General features: G+C 32.5%; 2 protein-coding genes across 2 annotated transcripts; one reads left to right on the forward strand and one right to left on the reverse strand.

Moving 5' to 3' along the window:
• Positions 1-9258: 9258 nt before the first annotated feature.
• LOC134276614 (uncharacterized) lies at positions 9259-13465 on the forward strand. Its single transcript, XM_062758846.1, has 4 exons — positions 9259-9741; positions 10104-10199; positions 12407-12488; positions 12671-13465. The coding sequence occupies exons 1-4, from the start codon at positions 9664-9666 to the stop codon at positions 13291-13293; spliced, it is 879 nt and encodes a 292-aa protein (XP_062614830.1). The 5' UTR covers positions 9259-9663; the 3' UTR covers positions 13294-13465.
• Positions 13466-14701: 1236 nt separating this feature from the next.
• LOC134276615 (alkaline phosphatase-like) lies at positions 14702-20298 on the reverse strand. The gene is made up of 10 exons (XM_062758847.1): positions 20231-20298; positions 19708-19937; positions 18343-18517; positions 16767-16936; positions 16569-16679; positions 16372-16474; positions 16031-16171; positions 15558-15749; positions 15264-15389; positions 14702-14995 (listed from the first exon to the last, which is right to left on the reverse strand). The coding sequence occupies exons 1-10, from the start codon at positions 20280-20282 to the stop codon at positions 14718-14720; spliced, it is 1578 nt and encodes a 525-aa protein (XP_062614831.1). The 5' UTR covers positions 20283-20298; the 3' UTR covers positions 14702-14717.
• Positions 20299-23546: the final 3248 nt, after the last annotated feature.

A 23546-nucleotide genomic window follows, 5' to 3' on the forward strand; every position in this document is an offset into this window, starting at 1 on the left:
TTTCTGATGTCAAAGCACTTTTTCAAGAAACAACATATCCTTCTAGCACTTGAAATATTTGTAGGGTCATTCTCAAAAAATGTCCAGATTTCAGTGAATCACGTTTTCTGGTAAATATTTTAATAAAATAAAAACTTTTTTGTGCTCATGAACTTAACAATGATCTAAAATTGGGAGGACAAATATAAGTAGGATTAAAAATTGATATAAACACTGAAAAAATTCCTTCAACATGAGTTAAATTAAAGAAAATTGCTTGTGATTTCGCCGAGGGTGTATTTTCAACCCTCCTTATTGAGACAGTAAATATAATTTGGGAGTATAAAATACCTTTTATGTATTGTAAATACTTAACATTGTTTAAAAACAGTCTTAAAGGTGACTGAAAAAAGTAAGAATATAATTTTTTAAACAATAAACGTTAAAAAAAACTTTGTGATTTTCGCCGTGTCCTTGGAGTAACCAAGACATAAAAGTTATCTGTAACAGTTAATTTTCCTGAAGGAACTCTTCAGCATCTGTTGCCTTATAAACATCTTGTACCTGCCAAAATATAAAAAGACACAAAACACGTGTGTTTCACCCTGTAGACACAATATTTGGTTTCAGTTGATTTTGGTTGAAAGAGTAATTTATTTTTAAGTCCTTGGAGTTACTTAAATAATGTGAAGATAAATTAATATATAATGTTTGTGATGCATTTAGCGACTTTGTTGTGAAATACACATGATGTAGGAACTGTGCTCTATATTTTTAAGTCAGCCATAGCTTTTATAAATACTTGTAACTTTTGATGTAGTAATTCCCTAGCGTTACTGTCCATTTTGTTAATAATTTAATTTTATTTGTATTCTCGCCACTCATTGGTTGATTTCCAAAAAGGAACGCATAACATTTTGTATAATCTGGTTTGGTATGGGGACACACCCCCTTGACGACCAGCTTAATCATCATATCCATGCAATCCCCTCATTTCCAGTCCTCGGAATCCATGGAAAATTCCAGATTTAATAAATAGACCTTCAACTTTAAACAATTACTCGTTCTTACCTCGTGTAAACAAACATCATGGCTGCTAGATCCTTGTATTATTTATTACCTCCCCTCGCTTCAAATCACTTCCGTTACTACGGTTGTATTATTGCGCGGTAAATTTGAACTTATAAAAAGCAACACAACTTTACATCAAAAGTTGTTTAATTGTTTTAAAATTAAATTATAAGGAATGACTTTAATTCTTGGCCATATTATCGAGTATAATCTGGTTTGGGTCAGTTTAAGCGTTTTTATAATACGCGTCGCGGATTATAAAGCGTAAACTGACCCAAACCAGATTATACTCGATAATAGAGAGGTTGAGATCTTAAACTTGTACGCGTACGTGTACATGTAGAAATTTTGACGTACACGTACACGTTATTTTTAATTTGTCTGTTGAGATTTTTATGAAGTGTAACATGTACGTGTATACCGCGATCGGTGTCTCTGTTTCAACTATTTAGAAAGTTTTTTGTCGTCAGTTTGTAAACAAAACTTGATAAAAATAAAAGCTCGTGAAAGTAAACATCCCTTATAATGTATAACAATCACATTTTCACACTTAAATTGACTAATTTTTATTATTAAAGCTACACGTTTTCACTTACGTGTAGATTGGATTCTACAAGTTTTACGAACGTGTAGCAATTTTGACGTCACTTAAATTGATGACGTAATACACACAGAATTTAGGTTATTCCCCTACTAGACGTACCCGTACACGTACACGTTTGAAATCTCAACCTCTCTAATATGGCCAAGAATTAGAGTCATTCCTTAACTGTAGGAAAAGTTACTCGAAGGACATATTTAATTACTCTATGGACAATATGTACAGAAACTTCAATATTTACAATTTAAAAATAAAATATATTGTGTCAAGTTTATCGAAAATAGTGTATCAATAATATTTTATCATCTGATCATATGTTTTACACATAGGTGCTCCCCATGTAATTCTGTAAATGACGTATGATAAGTATATATAGGTCTACCCCTCTATATAATATATACTTATCATACGTCATTTACAGAATTACATGGGGAGCGCCTATGGTTTTACATATAATATTTATGCATGCTACAAATTCATTCAATAAACGAAACGCGTAACACAAAGGACATATTTGGTAACTCCATGGTCGTCAAAATGATGAAACATTTACATTATTAATATACTCTTGTATTTATACTTGCAGTAGAGTAGAGAGTCTTTATTTATTTTGAGTAAATTGAAATATGAAAATTTCTTATGAAATACATCTTTACCCCTTTTTAACCCTATAATACTTAACTGTGGTAACATTATAGACAAATTCAGTTACACAAGCGACACGGCAAGCATTTAAGATAGAAAAATGAAATAAAAATACCACGTATGAAGTCGTAATTGTGTTCAATGTTTAAAAGAAAACAATTGTGGGGAGATGGTACATTTTAAGTTACATTAAATATAATGAAGTCTTTAAAAATGAGATGGTTAAAGTGGTAACTCCAGGGAACTATAGGAACACAAGGAAATAAAATAAAAATCCAGGATTTTTTGATACATGGGACTTTTACTCTGAAACCTGTTGATTCTATGTCATGTTCTCTTGATGAAGATATTGGAAGGACGAAACATTTCAAAAGTTGCAAAAAAGAGACAGACAAACAAGTGAAAGATCCAAGGAATCCAGACACCTTCAAAGTAACGTCAGATAGAGAACATTTGACTATTCTAGCATGGAATGAGTATGTCCGACGATGAAATAGTTACGAATTTTTCATCACTATCAAAAGCGATATCAAAAGATTATATTTCAGAGGAACAATGCCTCTGTCACCAATCAAGAATTTTTGTTTGAATGTAGATGAAGATACTCTTCATGCAGATTTGTCTAATTGATTTTCCCTATAAAAATTGGAAATTGTTTGTAAGCCTTACACTATAGAAGTATAGTGTTATTTTTATTTTTTGTTGATGTTTATGTATCTTTATAATTGGACAGTTATGTCTATGTTGTTACTTTTTAATCATTGGTGTTACTAGTCGGATTCCAAATGTAAAAAGAAATGAAATCCGAAGCAATTTTTTTCTTAAATTCATATACTTTCATTTACATCTATTAGATAATGCCATTGTTGTGCTTTTTGCGGGGGAAGGGGGGCAAATTTATTATTTATTCTTAAGGTTTGAACAAAATGTCTTTTGTGTTACTTTTATGTCCTTTCTGTTACTTTTGTGTCCTTGGTGTTACTCAACCATTTTTCCTGAATTTATATTTTAAATTTTTCCACAATTTTATCAAAACTTGCTACACAATTCTGCTGTCTTCTAATACGAAGTATATTTGCAAAGCCAGTGTTTCATGCTGAGGTAAAATGACAAATGCTTAAGGTATTTATGTAAGAATAACCAAATTTTATAATTTTAACAACTTTCAGCTTCATGTCATCTAAAATTTCTCTCTCAAGAACCCTCGGTTTGTTTTGATAAAATATTTTTGATCAGGATGTTTACATTATGATTCTAGAAACCTTAAGTTTTCGTAAGTTATTATTTTATTGCGATTACTAAGTAAGTAACACCATGGACATTTATTGTTGGATGCATGTACTTATAATGGATTTTATAGTAAATGTTGATAGAATTCTTAGTTCTTCAACATTATTTACGCATCTCTGATGTTTCATTACTAACATAAAACTTTAAAGTATTTAGTTCTCATGATTTATTTTCTCTGAATTCTGTTGATGGAATCTGGACAAAATTTGAGAATGACCCTGTAGGATTGACAATTTTTGGGGGTTATCACTAGTATATGTGTTTACATTAAATATATCATTATAATTGCATCTATATTGATCATACTTTGGACAGTAAAGAACAAAATGTTTTTCGTCTTCAACAAACAATTTACATGAATAACATAAACGTTTTTCTCTAGGAATCGGGGGTTTACAGTATCTACCCGTTTCAATATACAGTGGATGGGCACTGATCCTTAATTTTGTTAATAAAGATCTACAACTTTTTTTCAGGGGTAGTTTTAAATAACTTAGCAGTTTGTATTCATCTTGCTTCACAATTTTGCTATAAAATGCTAACTTTCCAGAGTCTGATTTGCTAACATTTTCCAGTTGTTCATATATCTTGTTTTGGTAATGCTCTTGTAATTTGTTTTTCAAAGTTATGTGAGATATTTCCAAAGAACTAATATTTAATTTTTGTAGTAATGAAGACAGTTTCTTTTGCCAAGATATTTTAGATACAAGATTTTTGTCTTCTTTAAATGCAGAAACCACTAAATAATTGTTATACTCATGTTTGCAATCCATTTCCTTCAGTCTAATGAAATATTTTAACATATATTCATAACATAAATAGAACAAAGGAAAACGACCCAACTCACATAAAACAGCAAGATTTGATGCCTTTCTATGTACCCCTAGTATGTCTTTAAATATCAAGTGCTGTGTTTTTTCAAAAGGAAACTGGTCTGAAGACATTAAATCACATTTGAAGTCAGTTATCCATATTTCAGATCCATATGTTATAATTGGTATTACCATTGAATGATATAATTTCAACATAATTTCAGCAGAGAAATTAATATTTGCAGGAAAATTTGATTTAATAGCGTAATATGCTTTTCTAGCACGTTATGATAGCTGTTCAGCAGCAAATTTCATTTTCCCATCAGATCTAAACACAACACCCAAATATTTATATTCATTTGTTATGTTAATCATATTGTGATTATAATAAAATCTAAATGATGCTTCATCAACAGATTTTCTTGAAAAAATCATAACATCTGTTTTTTCCATATTAACACACAATTTCCAGTCTGAATAATATTTTCCTAAAATATTTATACAATTTTGTAGACCAACTTCTGATTCTGATACAAGGACGAGATCATCAGCAAAAAACATATGATTAATTGGCATATTATCTAGATGAGCAGGACATGTACTTACATTCTTAAAATAATTCACAAAATCATCAACAAAAAGATTGAAAAGTGTTGGACTTAAATTATCACCTTGCTTGACTCCTCTATTGGCTTTAAATTTTTCGCTCATTTGATTGTCTTTTTTACAAGAATAGTATGTGTTTGAATACATGTCTGTTAAAAGTTTGAGAAAGTTACCACCAATACCCTTTTTATTCAGTTTGTATAAAAGTGCGGATCTCCATACAGTATCAAATGCTTTTGAAAAATCTACAAAACACACATATAAATTCTGTTTCTTTGTGTAAAGATGTTTGTTTACAAGTGTTTTTAATACAAATATATTGTCTGTGGTCCTATGACCTTTTCTAAATCCAGATTGATATTGGCTTAGTAGGTTATTTGACTCAAGATAATTATGTAAGCGTTTCTGTAGAAGGCCTGTAAAAAGTTTACCTAAACAACTTGTAACACTGAGACCCCTATAATTGTTTGTATTATTAGGATCACCATTTTTGTATAATGAGGTAATAAGTGATAAGTTCCATTCTTTGGGCATTTTTCCATTTTTAAGTGAAATATTGAACAGTTTTGTAAGAACTGGTAAAAGAGAAGTATTGTTTGTTTTAATAAATTCATTTAAGATTAAGTCGAGCCCAGCACTTTTACCATTTTTTAGCTTTAGAATGCTTTGTTTTATTTCATCTTGAGTAAACAAAAAGTCTAATGGATTTGTTTCAGAATTTAGTTCAGTAAATTTAGATTTATGGAAACTTAGGCTAATTCAACCCTACTCTCATCTCCATCACCACTTCCTATTGTTACTATAGTGGCGGATCCAGAGGGGGTACGGGAATTGCACCCCCCCCCTTTTGGATTTGCAAAAAAAGAAAGAGAAAGAAGAAAGTTACATTTATTTTGTGCTTTTACTATTGAAAATGTTTAGTGAAAGGTGTATGTTGTAATATATAAAGAAATCGGTTGTAAAAGACAAAATGATACCCCACCCCGTTTACAAAATAGGATTTTCGGGTTCGGAGATTTATTTTCCTTACTTTTTCAAAAACTTTCAGGTAATCCATACAAGTATTTTTTACCGAGGTTGATCAATCTCCCACTTTTAAAAACCATACCCCATCCTGCATCATACTGAGTTATTTACATGTGTATTAAAACGTACGTTATCAAAACTCTTTTCCTCTTTACCCCCCCCCCCTTTTGAAAAAAATCTAAATCCGCACCTGTTCTGTTTCTTGCCAAAGATTCTGTGAAAGTTTTATTAATTTTTAATCAGTGGTATAAGAGGAGTTGCGGATAAGAGATGGGTACCACAAAGTGTAACAAACGAACGTACAGACATACGAACAAACCGATTACTATATCCCCCCTTTTGTTCTATAATATATTTTTTAAGTTTGGAAAAGTTAATTAATTTTTTTCCCACCCTCTCTCCTTGCATTTTTATAAACAATACATATCAAATAAGTGATTCGTCTACTCTTGTAAAAAAGACCTAAATGCTGATAGCCCCCGCAGAGCATCTTCCCAAGTCAAGAGTTTCTGATCCGCTCCGCTCCACATAAACAAGTTGCATGAGGCCAATCAGATCGAGAGCGAATTTCTAACCCCGCCAAACTCGGCCTATTCGTATAAATGTGGAGCGGAGCGGATCAGAAACTCTTGACTTGGGAAGATGCCATAGACCCACGTCACTGAGGACTCTGCTCTAGGAGCCCCCCCCCCCCCGGCCTTTCCGCGTTGCATCTTGGGTTTCAAAAAAATCATAGATCCTGGATGATGTAACAGTCTTATAGACTTACGCCAAATTTTCAGTCGCCTCTGAATTGAATTAATCTTTAAAAAATTGTAAACAACAATACTTTTGTGAATCAAAAATGATATTGGGACGTATAAAGTTGTGTCTGCTTGACTTCTACAACATTTTAAAAGTATAACATTAAGATTAGTCTAAGAAGTTTCATGATCCCTTGAAAAAGACCTAGCAGAAACGAAAAATGTATTTACGCGCAATTTAATATTCTAAATTAAAGGTGTTAGGACACATCAATTTTTTCTCAAATTTTCGGTATAATGTCATGACTTATATGTTGACGAAAGTGTTAAAACAGAAATAATATTTTAAATTATGACCTTGAACTTTGACCTTTGGACATCGAAATCAACATAGGGATCTTCCTTAGGCCACAGAGGGTTGTATAAAATTTCACGACAAGAGCTTAATTACAGGCTTCTCGAGATGTCGTTTGGAAACGAAAGTGGCACAGACAGACCGAACTACAGACAAACAGACTAACTGGAAGACGGACGGACCGAAAATAATACCCACACTTTCCATCTTGTTGTGTATTAATGAAAAATATTTAAACTATAATCCATGCATACAGAGTAGAAATGTGAGAAAGCAAAACCAACTCACCAGTGCAGTATTGTCAGTCCGTGCTCATTTTGCTGAGTTTAGCAAATTGAACACATACTAAAACGTAAGCCGTTTTTGACAACAAAGTACGGTGATTCCTTGTTAAAATAATGTTTACGTTTTTTTTAAATTGGCCCATGATTTACATTGAATATTTGGGTTATGTCCGATCATATGGGAAGGAACCTAGGGTATATTTGACTTTATGTTATCACTATGTATACAAAAAAGGAATGTTAAAGCGCATGCACACTGCCCTGCTTTCATTTTGTATTGTTTGGTGGACTTTTGAGCTTGACAAAAACTATACTGTTCGTAATCTCCATGAAATTTTCCACAGACACCTTGGAATACGAACCACTCCCATTTTGCATTTTTCCTTTTTAATCTGGGGTCAAGTAACCTTTTCTTATTTTTTTGTAATCTAATATGTTCTATATGTTATCGATTATGCACCCCTTTTATCTTGTAAGGGATATGTCATAGTTTTTTTTACAAATGATTTTAATGCGTTATTAAAAAACTATTCTATAAGTGTAAAGTTTTCATTGTGTAAAATGAACAATTTTTAAATGCATCGATGTGTTTACATTTGCAAATATTTAACACTTTATGTATCATGTTTAAATGTGTAATTTACATACAGGGAGAGGGCGTTATGTTCCAATTACAATCTTTGTAATTAAATTACAATAAAATATGTTCATAATACACATATTTTTATTAATTTTTTAATTACAAAGGGTTGCCAACTTGATCCCATATTTTATATGTATATTTTTTATATTTACAGTTATATGTATGCATTAAATTACAATGGAAAAGTTCATATTTTGCTCTGTGAGGCCCGACATAAGTATCAAATCAAAAAGTAAAATAGGAGCTAGTGCACAATTTATGTAACAGAGAATCTATATATATATATATATATATATATATATATATATATATATATATATATATATATATATATATATATATATATATATATATATATATATATATATATATATATATATATATATATATAAATTTATGTTTTCAAAAACTAAGAGATGGGTGCCTTCCAATATTATATATTTATTCTATTGTTTAGTGCCAACTGTTATATTTATCATAAAATTATATTGTCAATTTTGTCAATATTGCATTGTAACAATGTATATGTAGTATACCAAATAAATATCTATCTGATCACTATATATACCCTTCCACGTTTTAAGCGGGAGATATATTTATAAAGTAATGATGCACATCTCCTATTTTACCATATAAAGGGCTTGAGATAAACTGCATTTGTAAAGCTCATAATTCAATGCAGAATTATACCGAAGTCTGGTCAGGAGAACATTTGGCTGTCTGTTACCATATTCGGTTAATTCAAAATATGATAGTGGGCAGATTTTTTAATACTTTTATTTTAGTTTTAAGATTTTATATCAATTATAAGTTTCTTGTATTTACAGTCTTTTGAACCATCCCGCTTTTATGCTTTTCAGTTTGCATTCGATGTTGATTAGAACAAGATCACCCTCATTCACTGGTCTTAATAAAACTATGTGTGAATTCTCTCTCTCTCTCTGCAATTTTTAATATAATCCATCGCATTTTGTGCATAATTTTGTTATTTTAAAACCATTTTAGTGGTCATGAATTGCCTTAAAAGTGAAAAGGGCTTTCTCTCTATCTTTTTCTACAAATTTATTTATTTATTTTTTCTTTCTTTATCTATTTTCTTTTTTAATTTATCCTTTAAATTTTAATTTTGGTAATTTTGAGTTAAAATGATTAAGATATTTTACATGTATTTCCCATGCTTGTCAGCTGTGGAGAAGTGAATGAGAAATAAACATAGAATTTTCCCACCGATTGGAACACTACTCCTCTCTGGTTACACCCTACTGAGCACTCCTAACTATCCAGTGAACCAGCGGGGGCCACCAAACAACATTGTCCTATTAAATTATAATTCGACGACAACAACTAGTAATTAGAGGTAATCAGGTAAGCTATCAGCGATCCTCCCTCAACCCCCCACTCCCGTGGACGAGTACTCCACTGACACCTCTCAATATATTGACCTTGATCACCGATAGATCAATAGTTCACACCTGATTGTCACACCTGGCAGATGCCAATTTCGCTGTCGTAAAATCACTTCAAATATACACATAGGTAAATCTGTAATCAACGCTAAACTTTGTCAGTTTAAACAATAGCTTTGAGGAATACAGACCAGTGTTCACCATGAAAATTAAAAGAACCATCGGAGAGAAACTTCGGAAAGTCACGAAGGCTACGAGGAATGGTGGTATTGGCAAAGAGGTGAGTTTTATTCCAATTTACATTTACCGTTAATTATGTTCTAAACGCTTTTCACTTGAAAAAAAAAATAAAAGTATTCAACATTTTTTTAAAAGAAAAATACTTTGATTTAAAAAAGAGCTTTTTTTTGGTCTAAAAAGGGATAACATTCGCGCGCATGCCCCCCCCCCCCCTTGCCATCTATGGATTTATCCTTTTGCTGGTTTATTTCCTTCATATTTAAATGTGATAGGGTAAAATATTGAATTAAGCGCCTTATATTGAGGAATTTTTCATATAATACATGAAAAACGCCAATCAGTTTTTCATTTCTGCAGTAACCGTAGTCCTGAAAAAGTCCTTATCATTTTTTTTATTTACAGAACAGTAAGCATGTGAGTGCTGAGAAGAACCGTGACCGCCTTAACAGGTGCTTGTCCCAGATCAGATCAGCCGTGACGGTGTCAAACATAAAACAGGTCAGTTGAAAAAAAAGACAGTTTTTGATCTAGATAGAAACGAAACAACATGCAATTCAATTAAGAAAATGAAATAAGTAAATTTAAAGTAAAAGCTTAGAGGGAACAGTTTAATAAATGTTATTTTGTTATTGCAATTCCCAGATTTGAAAATATTCCTTATGGGCCTTTATAGGTCATAGGTAAAGAGGTTGGCAATTTCATACTTGTAATTATATATTATTTATAATTCTCTTGGATATATTATTTTATTAATATTTTATTATCCAATATAAAATTATTTGTATGTTTTACATTTTTTTCGAATACAATTTTTTTTTATTTGAACACTTGGGCTCTTGATAAAAAAAACCTATATATACGTGTTTACCTGTTAACTTAATTCTTACTACAGTATTAAGAAATCGAGTTATTAATACTTAACAATACTTTGAAAATTTTAATAAATGATATAAGAATGGGGAGAATCTGCCAAACAGCTTAAGAAGTTCTGAAACATACACGTTCTTCTAAGACTGCATGAAGTGCAGCGTAACATTTCTTACTTCACAGAAAACGCAAACTTCTCTTAATTTGGTAGGAATATGAAACTTAGGTCTCTATAACGCTTGGGAAAGCGTAAAACGTTTTATTTTTATCAATCTATCAATTCTTGGCACTTCAATACAGAACTTTATTCGGTAATAACCAATATTTGCCCCCCAAATCAAACTTAGACGGAGAAATTTTTAATTAATGTTCTAACACAGAGGGATATATGCTGACTTCAAAGCACTGAATATTTTCATCAGCAATGACGTCATTTCAAATATATGACGTCACGAAAATGACGTAAATTTAAAATTTCCATGATTTAGACAGAAAATAGATATTTTACGATCTTTTGAGAAAAAATCACCGAGCGCATGTGTGTTCAGGATCAATATTTTGATATAATGTGTAGAATGATAATATCAATGAAATATGTCAATATCGTTCCTGAACAAACTTGCGCTCTATAAATTCTATAGCTAAAATTGTTGAAAATTTTGTCCTTTTTTAACAAATGATATAAAATAGAGTGTGACGTCATAAAAACAAAAATAGTCTATAAACTACTTTGAAATTATGATATGTTCTGTTAATTCATTTTTTAAATACAATTTATGGAATTCAGCACATTTCCAGAATTTTTCAAAATTTGACTTTTGTGGGGGCAAATATATGCAATATACCGCATTTAGTTCTTTCTAGGTTGGTTAATATTTTTGGTTACTAGATTTCCCTAAAAAAGATCCTGAATCCGCGCCTAAAAATTGTCATTTAAAAATAAGATTGTCCTTTCTTATTAATTTGCGCAATTTTAGCGACCTTATAAGCATATGTATCCTAGCTATCACTGGGTCGTATTTTGGCTAACTTATTTCATACCAATGGTTAAAATTTTTGTATATATATTTTTCTAAAAATCAACATTTTAGAATGACATTCAGATATGTTTAATTGATATTTATTTTGTAGAAGAGATTATATTAGATATGTTGCCAGCATATTTTTCACATTCATATGCACTCACTAGCTGTAAATGACATGAGAAATAAGGCTATTTTTACTATCTAACAAAAAAGCCAAAAATATGCCTTTTTCTTGATGTTTTTTTCTTATGGGAAATATAAAGATACAGAAATAAATAGAAATATATAAAATAATTAGTATTGAATAGATACAGCTTTGGTAAAATATAAAGCTTGTTCTAGGCTGTGCTCTATATTTTCTGGAAGATAAACTGCTTGAAAATAGCAGGTTTATACAAAATATGCTAAAATGGCGGGAAAACGTGATTTTTATGATGTCATATTTCTAGAATAAGGGCATTTTGATCAAAATGAAAATGACCAATAAAGGTTGCATATATAGCTGTACAAATCAAAGCTTTATATAAAGTAAAATTAATATATTCATTTTATGCACTTATCATATATCGCTCTTTGACTATGGAATGTTCCATCCACTTGACTATCAATACAAGGGGCTCAAGATGGTTGTGACCTGTCAGACGAACAGTTCGACAGGGATACTCACTCTTCCAACGCACCTGATCCCATTCACAGAGTTTCCAGATTCCGTGTTTATGTCCTAGTTGTACACAAATGTTTATATATTTTCTAAAGTATTAATAAGATTGACCACTGTTTTAATCTTTTTTTATTTTTTTTTTTACATTTTAGGCGTTGACAGTAAACAACATTCCAACTACATTAGAACATGACACAGGTGATTTGTATCAACAACGAAAATTCAAGACGAAAGGTAAGAAAACGTAATTACAGATTTATAAATAGACGACTTTTAACAGAAATTTCCTCAATGTTCATTTTACAAACAATATTGAATGAATATAATCCAATAAGCTCGACTATAAGAAGCAGCTTCCAACTTATCAACTAGCAAACATGTCAAAGGTCAAAATGTCAAATTTCTTGTCACTTCAGAGACCACTCAGAGTGAGAGGAAACCAATCAACCAGGAAGTAAAATCCCAGTCCCGGGGAATGAAGGATATCTTCAAAAGTCTGAAAAATCTGAGAAGTAGATCTAACATTAAAGGCTGTTCATACAAAGTTCTACCCAGGATGCCGCGGGGACAGCAATGCTTGGATCTGGCGGCGCCGTACACCACGCCTGTAGATAACCTAAACTCCGAACCAACCCGGCGGATGCCACAGAGACGGCTGTTTAGTCGAGCCCTCTCAAATTTAGACAACTCAGTACTCAGTGCTCAGCAGTACACGATGTCCACTATGATGTGCCCCGACACAACCATGTACAGCCACCCTCAGCCGGTCTTTCTGGAGTCTGATGTCGATATATCGCTTCCCCGATTATCGTCAACGCCTCTTACCGCAAGGATCGGTAGTCCTCGCTTTGCATCGACACCTACATCCGATAAACACGCCAGCATCATCTCCAGGATCGATCACGTGATGGAAAGCTCAGCCAATCAGTGTTCCAAGATATTTGAAACTGGACATGGTGTTCATCTGAAAATGGCTCTAGAACCTTTATTTACCGAAAGTTACGAAGCAGTGGCGGATATGTGGAGGCCTTGGTTATGATGACCTTGACCTTCCGCTTGATTAGTGCTAACGTACACTCACTGTTTTATTTAATTATTTTGTATATATTGTGTGCTTAACTACATTTGACAACCATTCTGCGGAATAAAAACGTATTTGTACAACTTTACCTTTCATGTTTATATCCAGCAAACGAATTGAGAAAGTTAAGATTAAACCCCGTAAACATGCAACATGATATTTCAAATATGATCAAAGCAAATATCAGTGTAACATAAATCGAAATTTAGCACACAGACAAAATATTATAAATAGTTATTTTCCCATATGGGATTCCAACAGTTTTATAAGCTGACCTGTTTTTATTATCCTATGAAACAGAATTTATTAAACCATAGTACATGTAAAACAATCTGTGTAACATTTATGCATTTATGGGTTAACAAAGTTTATCAATAGTTATTTTCTCTCATTTGTGGACTCACAGTGAACTTGAAATCGAAAACATCACTGAGTCTTCCATATCCTTATAGTATTTAGATGTTTTTCTGACTATAGAAGACAAAGGTAAATTAAAAACTTAATTGCATGACAAGCCTTTCCCTTGTCAACTTTCCGTATTTATTTAGGCCTAAATGATATATTCTGCTGTCACTTGCATATAGCGTATATCGTCCAACTTATTCGCTACTTAAGAGCATGCTTTAAGTATGATCATTTTACATCGAAACAGGTTACGCAAAAATAAGTTAATGTTAAAGGGATATCAACAACCTCCTTTCAATCAGTCGTAAATTCTTTGGTCATTATAGTGATCTTATTAACAAATATAACAATATCAATGTGTAATAGGCTGGCTTTTTTCATAACAATCTTTAGGCCTTTGTTTTATATTTAGTTTGACAACGGAATATTCCGTTGACTTGATCAATACACAAGACTCCCGACAAGTGTGACCGGCCAACAGGGGATGCTTACCCCTCCTAGGCACCTGATCTTACTCTGGAATTTCCCAGATCCTAATTTATTTACCCTGCTCACAGAAAGGTATTGTTAGTTCTTATGACATCGATAGCTGATGGATCGTTATCTTCACTTTTTTACAGTGGTATATACAAGTGTATATGAGGAATTATGCACCCCAATATCAAAGAAAAAAGTCCAGGTTTGCTGATGAAGATTCTAAACATCGGCCTGATAAAAGCTGCAAAATCATACTTTGTAATGAACCTTCTGAGAAAGTGTCACTAAACTACATTTATTATTACTAGAATATATGTAGGAATAGTTGCGGATGAGAGATCGGTATCTAAAATGAAACGAACGAGCAGACAAACGGATGGAAAGGCAGATGTTTTCATCATTGTACATATCATTTTCCAAACGGTTGTCGATTATAACAATTCGAAACCTTAATATATTCAGAGTTTTTTCACCAAAAAGAAACTAAAAGTACATATGCTTTATGTGTTATACATAAACAAAACCAATGCAAAATACACCAATACTGCGTAACTTCTGGTTAGTAGTCCAGTGCTGGTTATTCGTGACTCTGATCCACAGTTATTCTTATGTCGTCCGACGCACGCTGCATACGTCATGACGTAATTAATGTAATGTTGCTCGTGCACCCCGTTAAATAAATGGGACATGGGACCACGTGCGTACACCGCCACATCCTGACCATCGTGTGTGCTGGATTTTCTGGGAAAAGCTGAACCTTGGATGTAGTCTTTACTCTCTAAAAGTATAAAAGGTTTGGTGAATGAAAGAATTACACAGTTGAACTAAACACATGTTAATGTTCATGTAATGCTATTTACTAAAATTCGAATGATGTTTCCAGAAAGCCGATTCTTTATTTCCAGTTTCTGGACAATTGACTTTCAGTCATAAATACCTTTCCCATAATTATTTGTACATGTACTTAAAAATCTAAAATTTAATTTATGACCGATAATTAATCTTACAGTTTACAAATTAAGTCTAAATTTAGAAATAGGATATACCCAGTTGCTGTGTAGTCTTGTTTGTTCGTTTTCCCCAGTCATAACCTGGACCAATCCCATACAATAAAGTCGTCCACAAAACTCCGTCTTTCGGAATATGTTTTGTCTTAACTGTGTCAACATAACCTGAAAACGTTGAAAATCAATAGTGTAAAAGTACAGAACATTCCAGCAGTATTCCATTGTTACACCAACCTGGAAGGTGCTGTGATGAGCACGAAATGTTTTACCAGGAAATCGTACAGTAACTGTCATTATTGTACTGATTGCGTTAGATTTTGATTAGACGATTACCAAACAAGCTGTTTTGGCGAGAGGCGTATCCTGCTATAATTAGTGGTTGTGAGTGGTCAGCAGTCACCAACACCAGGGTATCGGAACTGTCCACTAGTTCTAACGCCTCTCTGATAGCCTTCTCAAACGCCAGCGCGTCATAGAGAGCCCGCTTAGCGTTGTTGTCATGGTGAGCGGAATCTATACGTCCTCCTGCAGAAATACAAATAATTTTATACAGTAGAGGTTTTAAGTGTCATTAAAGAAAATGGGGAATTCATTAAGCATTCTTAGAATTGAGAGGTCTCTTTCTTTGATGAATTCATTTTCAGATCCTTAAAATGTGTAAAATATTGACATTAAGTAAAACTTACGTAAGTACATTCAGTGTTTTCTCTTTGATAAAGAAGCAGTTACATTTATTATTAATCACTTCTTGTGTAAGTCTGAGAATTTATGTTTCTTAACTATTTCAAACAAACGAATCTGTATACCTTCGACCAATAAGAAGAATCCGTTGGAATTTCTCCTGAGGATTTTGATTGCCTTCTCTGTCATTTCAGCTATACTGGGTTCTCCTGTTGTACTGTTGTCTCGATCTAACTCAAAACTCATGTGGCCGTCATTAAAAAGACCTAAATATATAAATAACAACATAGTCATATGACCATCATTAAAAAGGCCTTTGGTATAAACAGTAACATAGCCATGACAGTCATTTAAAGGACTTGTTTAAAATTGTAATATATAGCCATGGTAAAGGACATTGTTTTTCAATGTAATGAATGTGAAATCAATGAAAGTTTGGGTACAATGTTTAGTACGACATCCATACCAAGAGCCACGTCTGTGTCGTCTGGATTGATGTCCTGAAGCTGCTGTCTGTTCCAGGCGTATTTGGATCGCAAACCACGCGCTCTTTTGTCCGTCTGCCATTCCTACAAAACAAGTTAAAGACATTCTCCCTTTTTGTTAAGGCAGACTATTGATGAAAATGGATGTACATTGTATTATGCCCAAATCAGTACAGACCTCAATTAGGTCACGTCCATCTCTCCGCTGCTTGTCGGTGTTTTTGGCGCCATATTTAGGATCAGACGTTGTATTTGGAAGAAAATAGTATCGACCACCACCAAACAGGACCTATACTCAGAAAATATAAACGAGGAGACTTTTTAGATTTTGGAACACCAGCTATGTTTTGGGTTTTCTATTACCAGTTGTAGTTACCTTAATGTGTTGATTTTCTTGAACCAGTTGGTGGGCTATATCCTTACACCCACCGGTCACCCCCTCCATCTCGGAGTCCCCCTCCCAGTCTCTGTCGGCGGAGTGGGCGTATCCAGCCCCTGGGGTCGCGTGTGTGATACGAGAGGTTGTTACTATTCCCGTAGATCTTCCTGTTTGTTTAAAATCCATCGAAAACACATTAAATATGGTCTTTTTAGTAGCACCATTATTTGTTTAAACTAGAGGTACTGTGAGCGATGAGCTCACTAAATGATACCCCCCGCCTCCGTATAGTTATAATGGCAAAGTCCATGTTTTGCTATGGCCGGGAAACCCAAAATATGTGTCGGATCAGAAAGTAAAATAGGAGGTGCACAATGGCAATATGTAACAAAGATTCTGCATGTGAAAGTTTCATCAAATTTCATTCAGTGGTTTAGAGGAGTTGCGGATAAGAGATGGGTACCCAAAAGCGTAACAGACGGACGGACGGACGGAAATACCGATTACTATATACCCTCCCACTTTTCAAGCGGGGGGTATAATGATAAAAAAAAATACTGTAGTTTTATTTATCGAAATCCTTTCCTTTGAATGCTTCTAAATTAAATTTACTAAATTTACTTATTTCTATTATTTCTCAAAATTATCTATTTTTATACCCCCCGCTTGAAAAGCGGGAGGGTATATAGTGTTCGTTAATTCCGTCCGTCTGTACGTCCGTCCGTTCGTCCGTCTAGCTGTCCGTCCGTCTGTACGTCCGTCCGTCTGTTGCGCTTTGGGGTACCCATCTCTTATCCACAACTCCTCTCAAACCACTGAAGGAAATTTAATGAAACTTTAGCTGCATTTTTTTTATGATATTTTCTCCCAAAAAAAAAAAAAAAAAAAAAAAAAATCGGAGAGGGCTACATTATTGCAGCTAATTGCCATTGTGCACCTCCTATTTTACTTTTTGATCTGACATATATTTTGGATTTTCCAGAGGAAAACATGGATACTGCCATTATATTCATATGGGAGGCGGGGGGTATTATTTAGTGAGCTCATTGCTCACAGTACCTCTAGAGTTTTCTAAAGAAATCATAGATTCACAATGATTTTACCAGAAAATATTATATACTATTGGCATTAAACAATTCACGCGCATGGATGTGATATTTACTTGTCTTCATAGCAAAAAAACAAAAACAAAAACACAAAAAATTAATAAAATCCAACAAGCGATAATGTAATTGTACTTTTTTCCATCACTGTACATGTACTTATATCAACATGTTTATATAAAAAGTGGCTAAAGAGAAAAATAATCGTGCCTTACGCACGAGACTTACAAGGTTGGTGTTAATTAATGCTAAACACGGGTCGTATCAAGCAATTAACAGTCTTTTGATTAGATACCGGATATCAGGCAATTAACAGCCCTAGATACCGGATATCAGGCAATTAACAGCCCTAGATACCGGATATCAGGTAATTAACAGCTTAGATACCAGATATCAGGCAACTGACAGCCTTACCGTCCATGTTAAACCACTCCAGTATACTGTATTCTTACTGTCTGCTTTATTCTTACCGTCCGTGTTAAACCAGTCCAGTATACTGTCTACTTCGTTCCCAAACTGGGAGGAACAGTCCCCCAGTACAGTGGTGTCCTTGACCCCCAGGGTGTGGTAGTTTGTCTTGACACCACACAGTAGGGCAGTGGCGGTAGCGGCCGAATCTGGCGTGGTCCGGTCGCTGCAATAAGTCTGGTCAAAGAAACCAATAAAGATAAATGTCATTTGATTCTTTTCATTCCTATATATCAACCATCTGGAGTATTATAACTACAACAATATCCAGACTTTGATGTCTGTCTCGGAACGAAAGATGTGTAATTGAACTTTTTGAAGTTATATATTAAAATCAGATTTTTTAAACCAAAAAATCGCCTCTTAAAATTGAAAAATCTATTCCATGGATTTGGGGAAGGAGTTATGAGAAAACACATTCCTACGTCAATTTCCTTCGAGCACGCACATGATTCCGCGTATACCAACTTCAGAGTGATCCTTAATTGTTTCCTAGGGGAAGGGATAGACTTATTGCAACGTCATTTAAAGCTCTACTGGTCAGAGACCAGCAAACTGTCTGTCCGTTTGTCTGTCTGTAAACAATTTCAAAATGTTACTCCTCTTACAGTTTAAGTCGAATTTCAAGATAACTTGGCACACGGGTAGACTACATTCAGATTGAGATACATAATTGTCTTCATTGTTTTTTTTTTTTTTTGTTGAATGATGTTGCCATGGTACCTAACTAAAATTGAATATAATATAAAATTTTATTGAAAGCTACTCCTACACTTGTAATCTTATTGTAATATTGCCACAAAAAGAGACTTAATCAGGAATCATTACTTATTCTGTTTATTGCTGTTGTAGGGTTTCAAGTTTCAACTGCTACTTTGCTCTTCCTTTGTTATATGTACAAACCAATAGAGCGACAGTCTCGACATATACTTCTGGTGTTTATAACTTAAATTCCAACGGGGCCCATAACCCCCAAAGATCCGCCCACATTCTTTTTATGCCAGTGCGAACAGAAGTCAGGTTGTCTGTATTATGATATTGACCGTGCCCCTTTCAGTCAAGATTATATCCAGCACGATATCCGACCAGTTGTTCTGCGTGATCAAACTGAACGGTCACTCGTGATCTGTCTATCAACTTAGTATCAAGGATTCCTTCTTTGCTAGATACTCGGTCAATTCTTGATAAGTTAATTTTTGTTTGTTTTTTAGGCTTTGAAAAAATGTAATGACGGGGTTTCTTCTTAGAGTAACTTCGAACGGGGGTGCTATAGTAAAATTTATTCAGCATCAATTTTTAAGAGACATGAAAAACTACTTTTGGTTTATTTGCTTTTTTTTTAAATCTTCGTACAACGTAAATCAAACCTTTACAAGGGCTGTGTTAGGAAATTTTTCAAAGGCCAAATAATTCTCTTCTCCTAGCGCCCCTTTCTGGCGACCTTGAAGAATTCTGGAGGCCGTTACCGTGGAGATGCTCATGCCGTCTCCTAGGAACAGGATGATATTCCGGGCCATGTTAGTGTTCGGGACTATCCGGAGTGCTTCGTTAAGTTCCATTTGGGCCATGTCATCCCATGCTGTCCCTGGTTTTACACCTTAATATGACATAAAAATCTTGAATGTTGATTTAGAAACAAAATGCAGGCTTATAGCTTGTTCATACAGATGTGTATAACTGACACAATTAAAACTGATGTATGATGCATTGCAACTGATTAATTTATAATTTATGTACACAGCTAGGACTACGTATGCAATGAGCATTCAACTTTGCAAAATCTATTTGTAAAATAAAGATAAAAGCAAGTAGGGCTCAAAAGCATTATAAGTTACATTGTTTTCAAAAATATATTTTGTGATGTTTTAAAAATCAGTAAAGTTTACTTACAATGGGCATGATAAACCAAACACAAAACAAGCATTAGATAGGAGAAAGCCATGTTTTACTGTTGTTGATCTCTACAAAATAGCCGTAGGCTTTGTATTAAAATGTCATTTGATTCTATCACAAATTAAAGAGAATAGGCCTACGGGACACAAAGCTCACCTGTCACTTCATCACGCACATTATATTAACATTTTTATCCCATTCAATATTAATGTTCGGTGTCGTTCTAACATCATCTTAGTAAGTTGAATTAGTATTGTCTTTCTGTTTCTTGAAAATGGTCATTAATTGTTTGAACCCAAAACTATCCTATTTAAAATTTAGCAACATAGATTTGAACGACATGTACAGGTTAATATTTTTTTCAAAGATTTATAACATTTTATTTAATTTGTATTTTGAATCAAAATAATGTAAAAACATCATCAAAATCAAGGTAGGAGCTTTAATGAAGCTTTTCGACTGATTTTAAGGTCTTATGGTTCTAGACTTTTAAAAATCGTTTTTAAATTATCCCATCCTAATACATAAAACTTTAAAAAAAAAATCCAGCCCAATAAACAGGAATTCTTAGCGTTCCAAGGAGATGTATTTCTGACAAGTTTAACTTCCATCTCTGCATTTTTTCGGAGGGAAATAGTGGACACTGTTTTAAGATCTCTGACATAGGTGAGCTAAATATAACACTGCAGTCAAAGGTCATGTCAAACCCCAACGATCACGAAGAATGATGATCATATTAGAGACAGTTCAATTTAATTTCACACTGTTTTTCTGCTATTTTATTCCTCTTTGTAGTAGAAGTATTAGCCATTGCTATTAGATCAAATGTCAACATAAAGGGTTTTCAAAAACCTGGAATGACTGATATTATAAAGATAATACAACATTCAGATGACTGCACACTTCCCTTAAAAGATAAGAAGTCTCTTAAACATTCTTTAGAGGTAATAGAAAAATTCAGTAAAGTATCTGGTTTGAAACTAAACATGACTAAAACAGAATGTCTCTTAACAGGTCAATTGAAAAATTTGTATCGACAAATAGAAAATGTTGAAGTTAATAATTCCTGTATAAAAGCTCTAGGGATATTCATAGGACATGATAAGGAAATATGTTAAAATAAAAACTGGACAAAAATTGTAGACGACTTAGAAAAACTTTTCGAGTCTTGGAAAAAAAGAAAATTAACAATTCTGGGCAAAGTCTGTGTAATTAATAGTCTAGCAATATCAAAAATTATATATATTGGGTCAATTTTAAACTTTCCAAATGAAAATACAGTTAAGAAAATACAAAGTCTAATTTTTAATTTTATATGGAATAAAAAAGAATAAAGCGAAACACTCAGATTGGAAGTGTTCAAGAAGGAGGAATAGGTATTGTTGATGTACCTTTAAAACTAAAATCCATAAAAGTATCATGGATTAAAAACATACTAAGTAAAACAAACTCCTTATTCCTATTTATTGATAGTTTGTGTAAAGAGAGAAATTTTGATTTTGAATATCTATGTAAAACAAACATTATTGATACAAAAAATTATCAAATTATGGAAAACTTTCCCTTGTTTTACAAAGAAATGCTAGTATTTTTTAATGAATGTAAAAGAAACAAAAGAGAACTGAATTTGAATGCTTTATTAAAGGAACCACTGTGGTGTAATAATAAAATTAAGTATAAAAACAAGCCAATATTTTTTTTCAAATTGGCTGAAAAGCGGATTTAAATATATTGGTGATATTGTAGACAAAAATGGTATGCAACCCATAGTATTGTTTTATGATAAACTTGTATGTAAGAGAAATTGGATTTGTGAATATATGATAATGAAAAATGTAGTTTTGAAAGCTTTTGTAGAATATGAATTTACAAATATACAGTATGAAAATATCAAATATGAAATTAATTCATATGATTTATTATACCATCATCAAGTAACAGTGTTTGATATTACTTCAAAATTGATTTATAACATTCTGTGTCATGATAAATTTAAACCTCCCTTACATCAGTATTATTATGGAAAATTGTTTGAAATTCCAAAAACTGCTTGGAAATCTATATATGAACAAAAAATATTAGCAATTGCAGATAGAGGCATATCAGACTTCAATTACAGATTATTAAATAACTTATTGTGTAATAGAGAAATGTTGAAGAAATGGAAAATTGTTGAAAATGAAATGTGTGCTTTTTGTAAAGATGTAAAAGAAAACAATGAACATCTTATTTTAAAATGTCAAAACGTTTCTCATATATGGGATGTTGTTCAGCAAGTTTTGAAATTTGATATATCATGGAAAAATATTGTTATTGGATTTTATTATGAAAAAAATGAAAAGATATTATTTTTGAATAGCATAATATCCTTGATTGCATGTAAAATTTACAAATACAAAATGTACTGTAGACTTGAAAACAAAGAAGAAAAGCCTCAAGAAATATGTTATCATATGAAGAGTATATTGAATATTTTTAGTGAAGTATATAAGAAAATAAGCCATATGAAATATTATAATGTTATAAAATGTATTAAAGAGAAACTATAATTTTTAAACCCATTGTAGAATAAGCCTGTTATTCTACAAATCTTATCTGGGAGACAATAAATAGACTGTGTTTGAGCTGGAGGTGAGGTCTCCCAGATATATAAGGGTACCTATATACAAGTATACATATGATAATCAGCTGTATTTTTTTATGATTTTTTCCATTAAATTTTGATAAAACCTATACAATCATACATAAGATAATCAGCTGTATTTGTTAATGACTTTTCTTCATTTTGATATTTTGTGATAAATTATTCCATATGATTTTTACATGACAAATAGAAAGAATGTAATTGTTCAACTTACCAAATCAAATGCACTGTGTGTAGCATGTATATGATGTTTTGTTTTTTCTAAATAAAATGTTAAAAAAAAAAAAAAAAAAACTTCATAAATTCAGCTTGATTAATATTTTTTTTCAAACGCAGCCTTAAGAATATTGCCATTCACAAAGACTTCTTTTAATTTTACACATATATAATGTTTATTTAGAAGCTTTTGGCAATTATTATTATAATACATGCACCAAGATTTCATTTTTCAGCTTTTTTAGATGCTACATTAAAGTAGTTGCTGAAATTATGCTATTCTATAATTTACATTTTCATGAATGATCTCTGTATTTTGATCTGTATGTTCAGATATTATGCATTGTTCTTTTACTGGAACATGTGTATGTACATGTATTTTATGTAGATACTAGTGAGTAAAAGCTGCAAATTTTAACTCATTTGTTATACTTACTACATGAAGACTATCAT

This window comes from Saccostrea cucullata, unplaced genomic scaffold (genome assembly GCF_032062105.1).
Source record: "Saccostrea cucullata isolate Sc308-1 unplaced genomic scaffold, CSIRO_AGI_Scuc_v1 ctg590, whole genome shotgun sequence".
In the NCBI taxonomy this organism is placed as follows: domain Eukaryota; kingdom Metazoa; phylum Mollusca; class Bivalvia; order Ostreida; family Ostreidae; genus Saccostrea; species Saccostrea cuccullata.

Bases quoted from the DNA above. Each gene is read 5' to 3' on its own strand.
- LOC134276614 (XM_062758846.1), top strand. From the start codon at position 9,664: ATGAAAATTAAAAGAACCATCGGAGAGAAACTTCGGAAAGTCACGAAG. The intron at 10,200-12,406 runs GTCAGTTGAAAA...TTTACATTTTAG, and splicing joins CGGTGTCAAACATAAAACAG to GCGTTGACAGTAAACAACAT. The intron at 12,489-12,670 runs GTAAGAAAACGT...TTGTCACTTCAG, and splicing joins ACGAAAATTCAAGACGAAAG to AGACCACTCAGAGTGAGAGG.
- LOC134276615 (XM_062758847.1), bottom strand. From the start codon at position 20,282: ATGGCTTTCTCCTATCTAATGCTTGTTTTGTGTTTGGTTTATCATGCC. The intron at 19,938-20,230 runs GTAAGTAAACTT...TGTCATATTAAG, and splicing joins TTTGGTTTATCATGCCCATT to GTGTAAAACCAGGGACAGCA. The intron at 18,518-19,707 runs GTTTGATTTACG...TTCTTTGACCAG, and splicing joins CTAACACAGCCCTTGTAAAG to ACTTATTGCAGCGACCGGAC.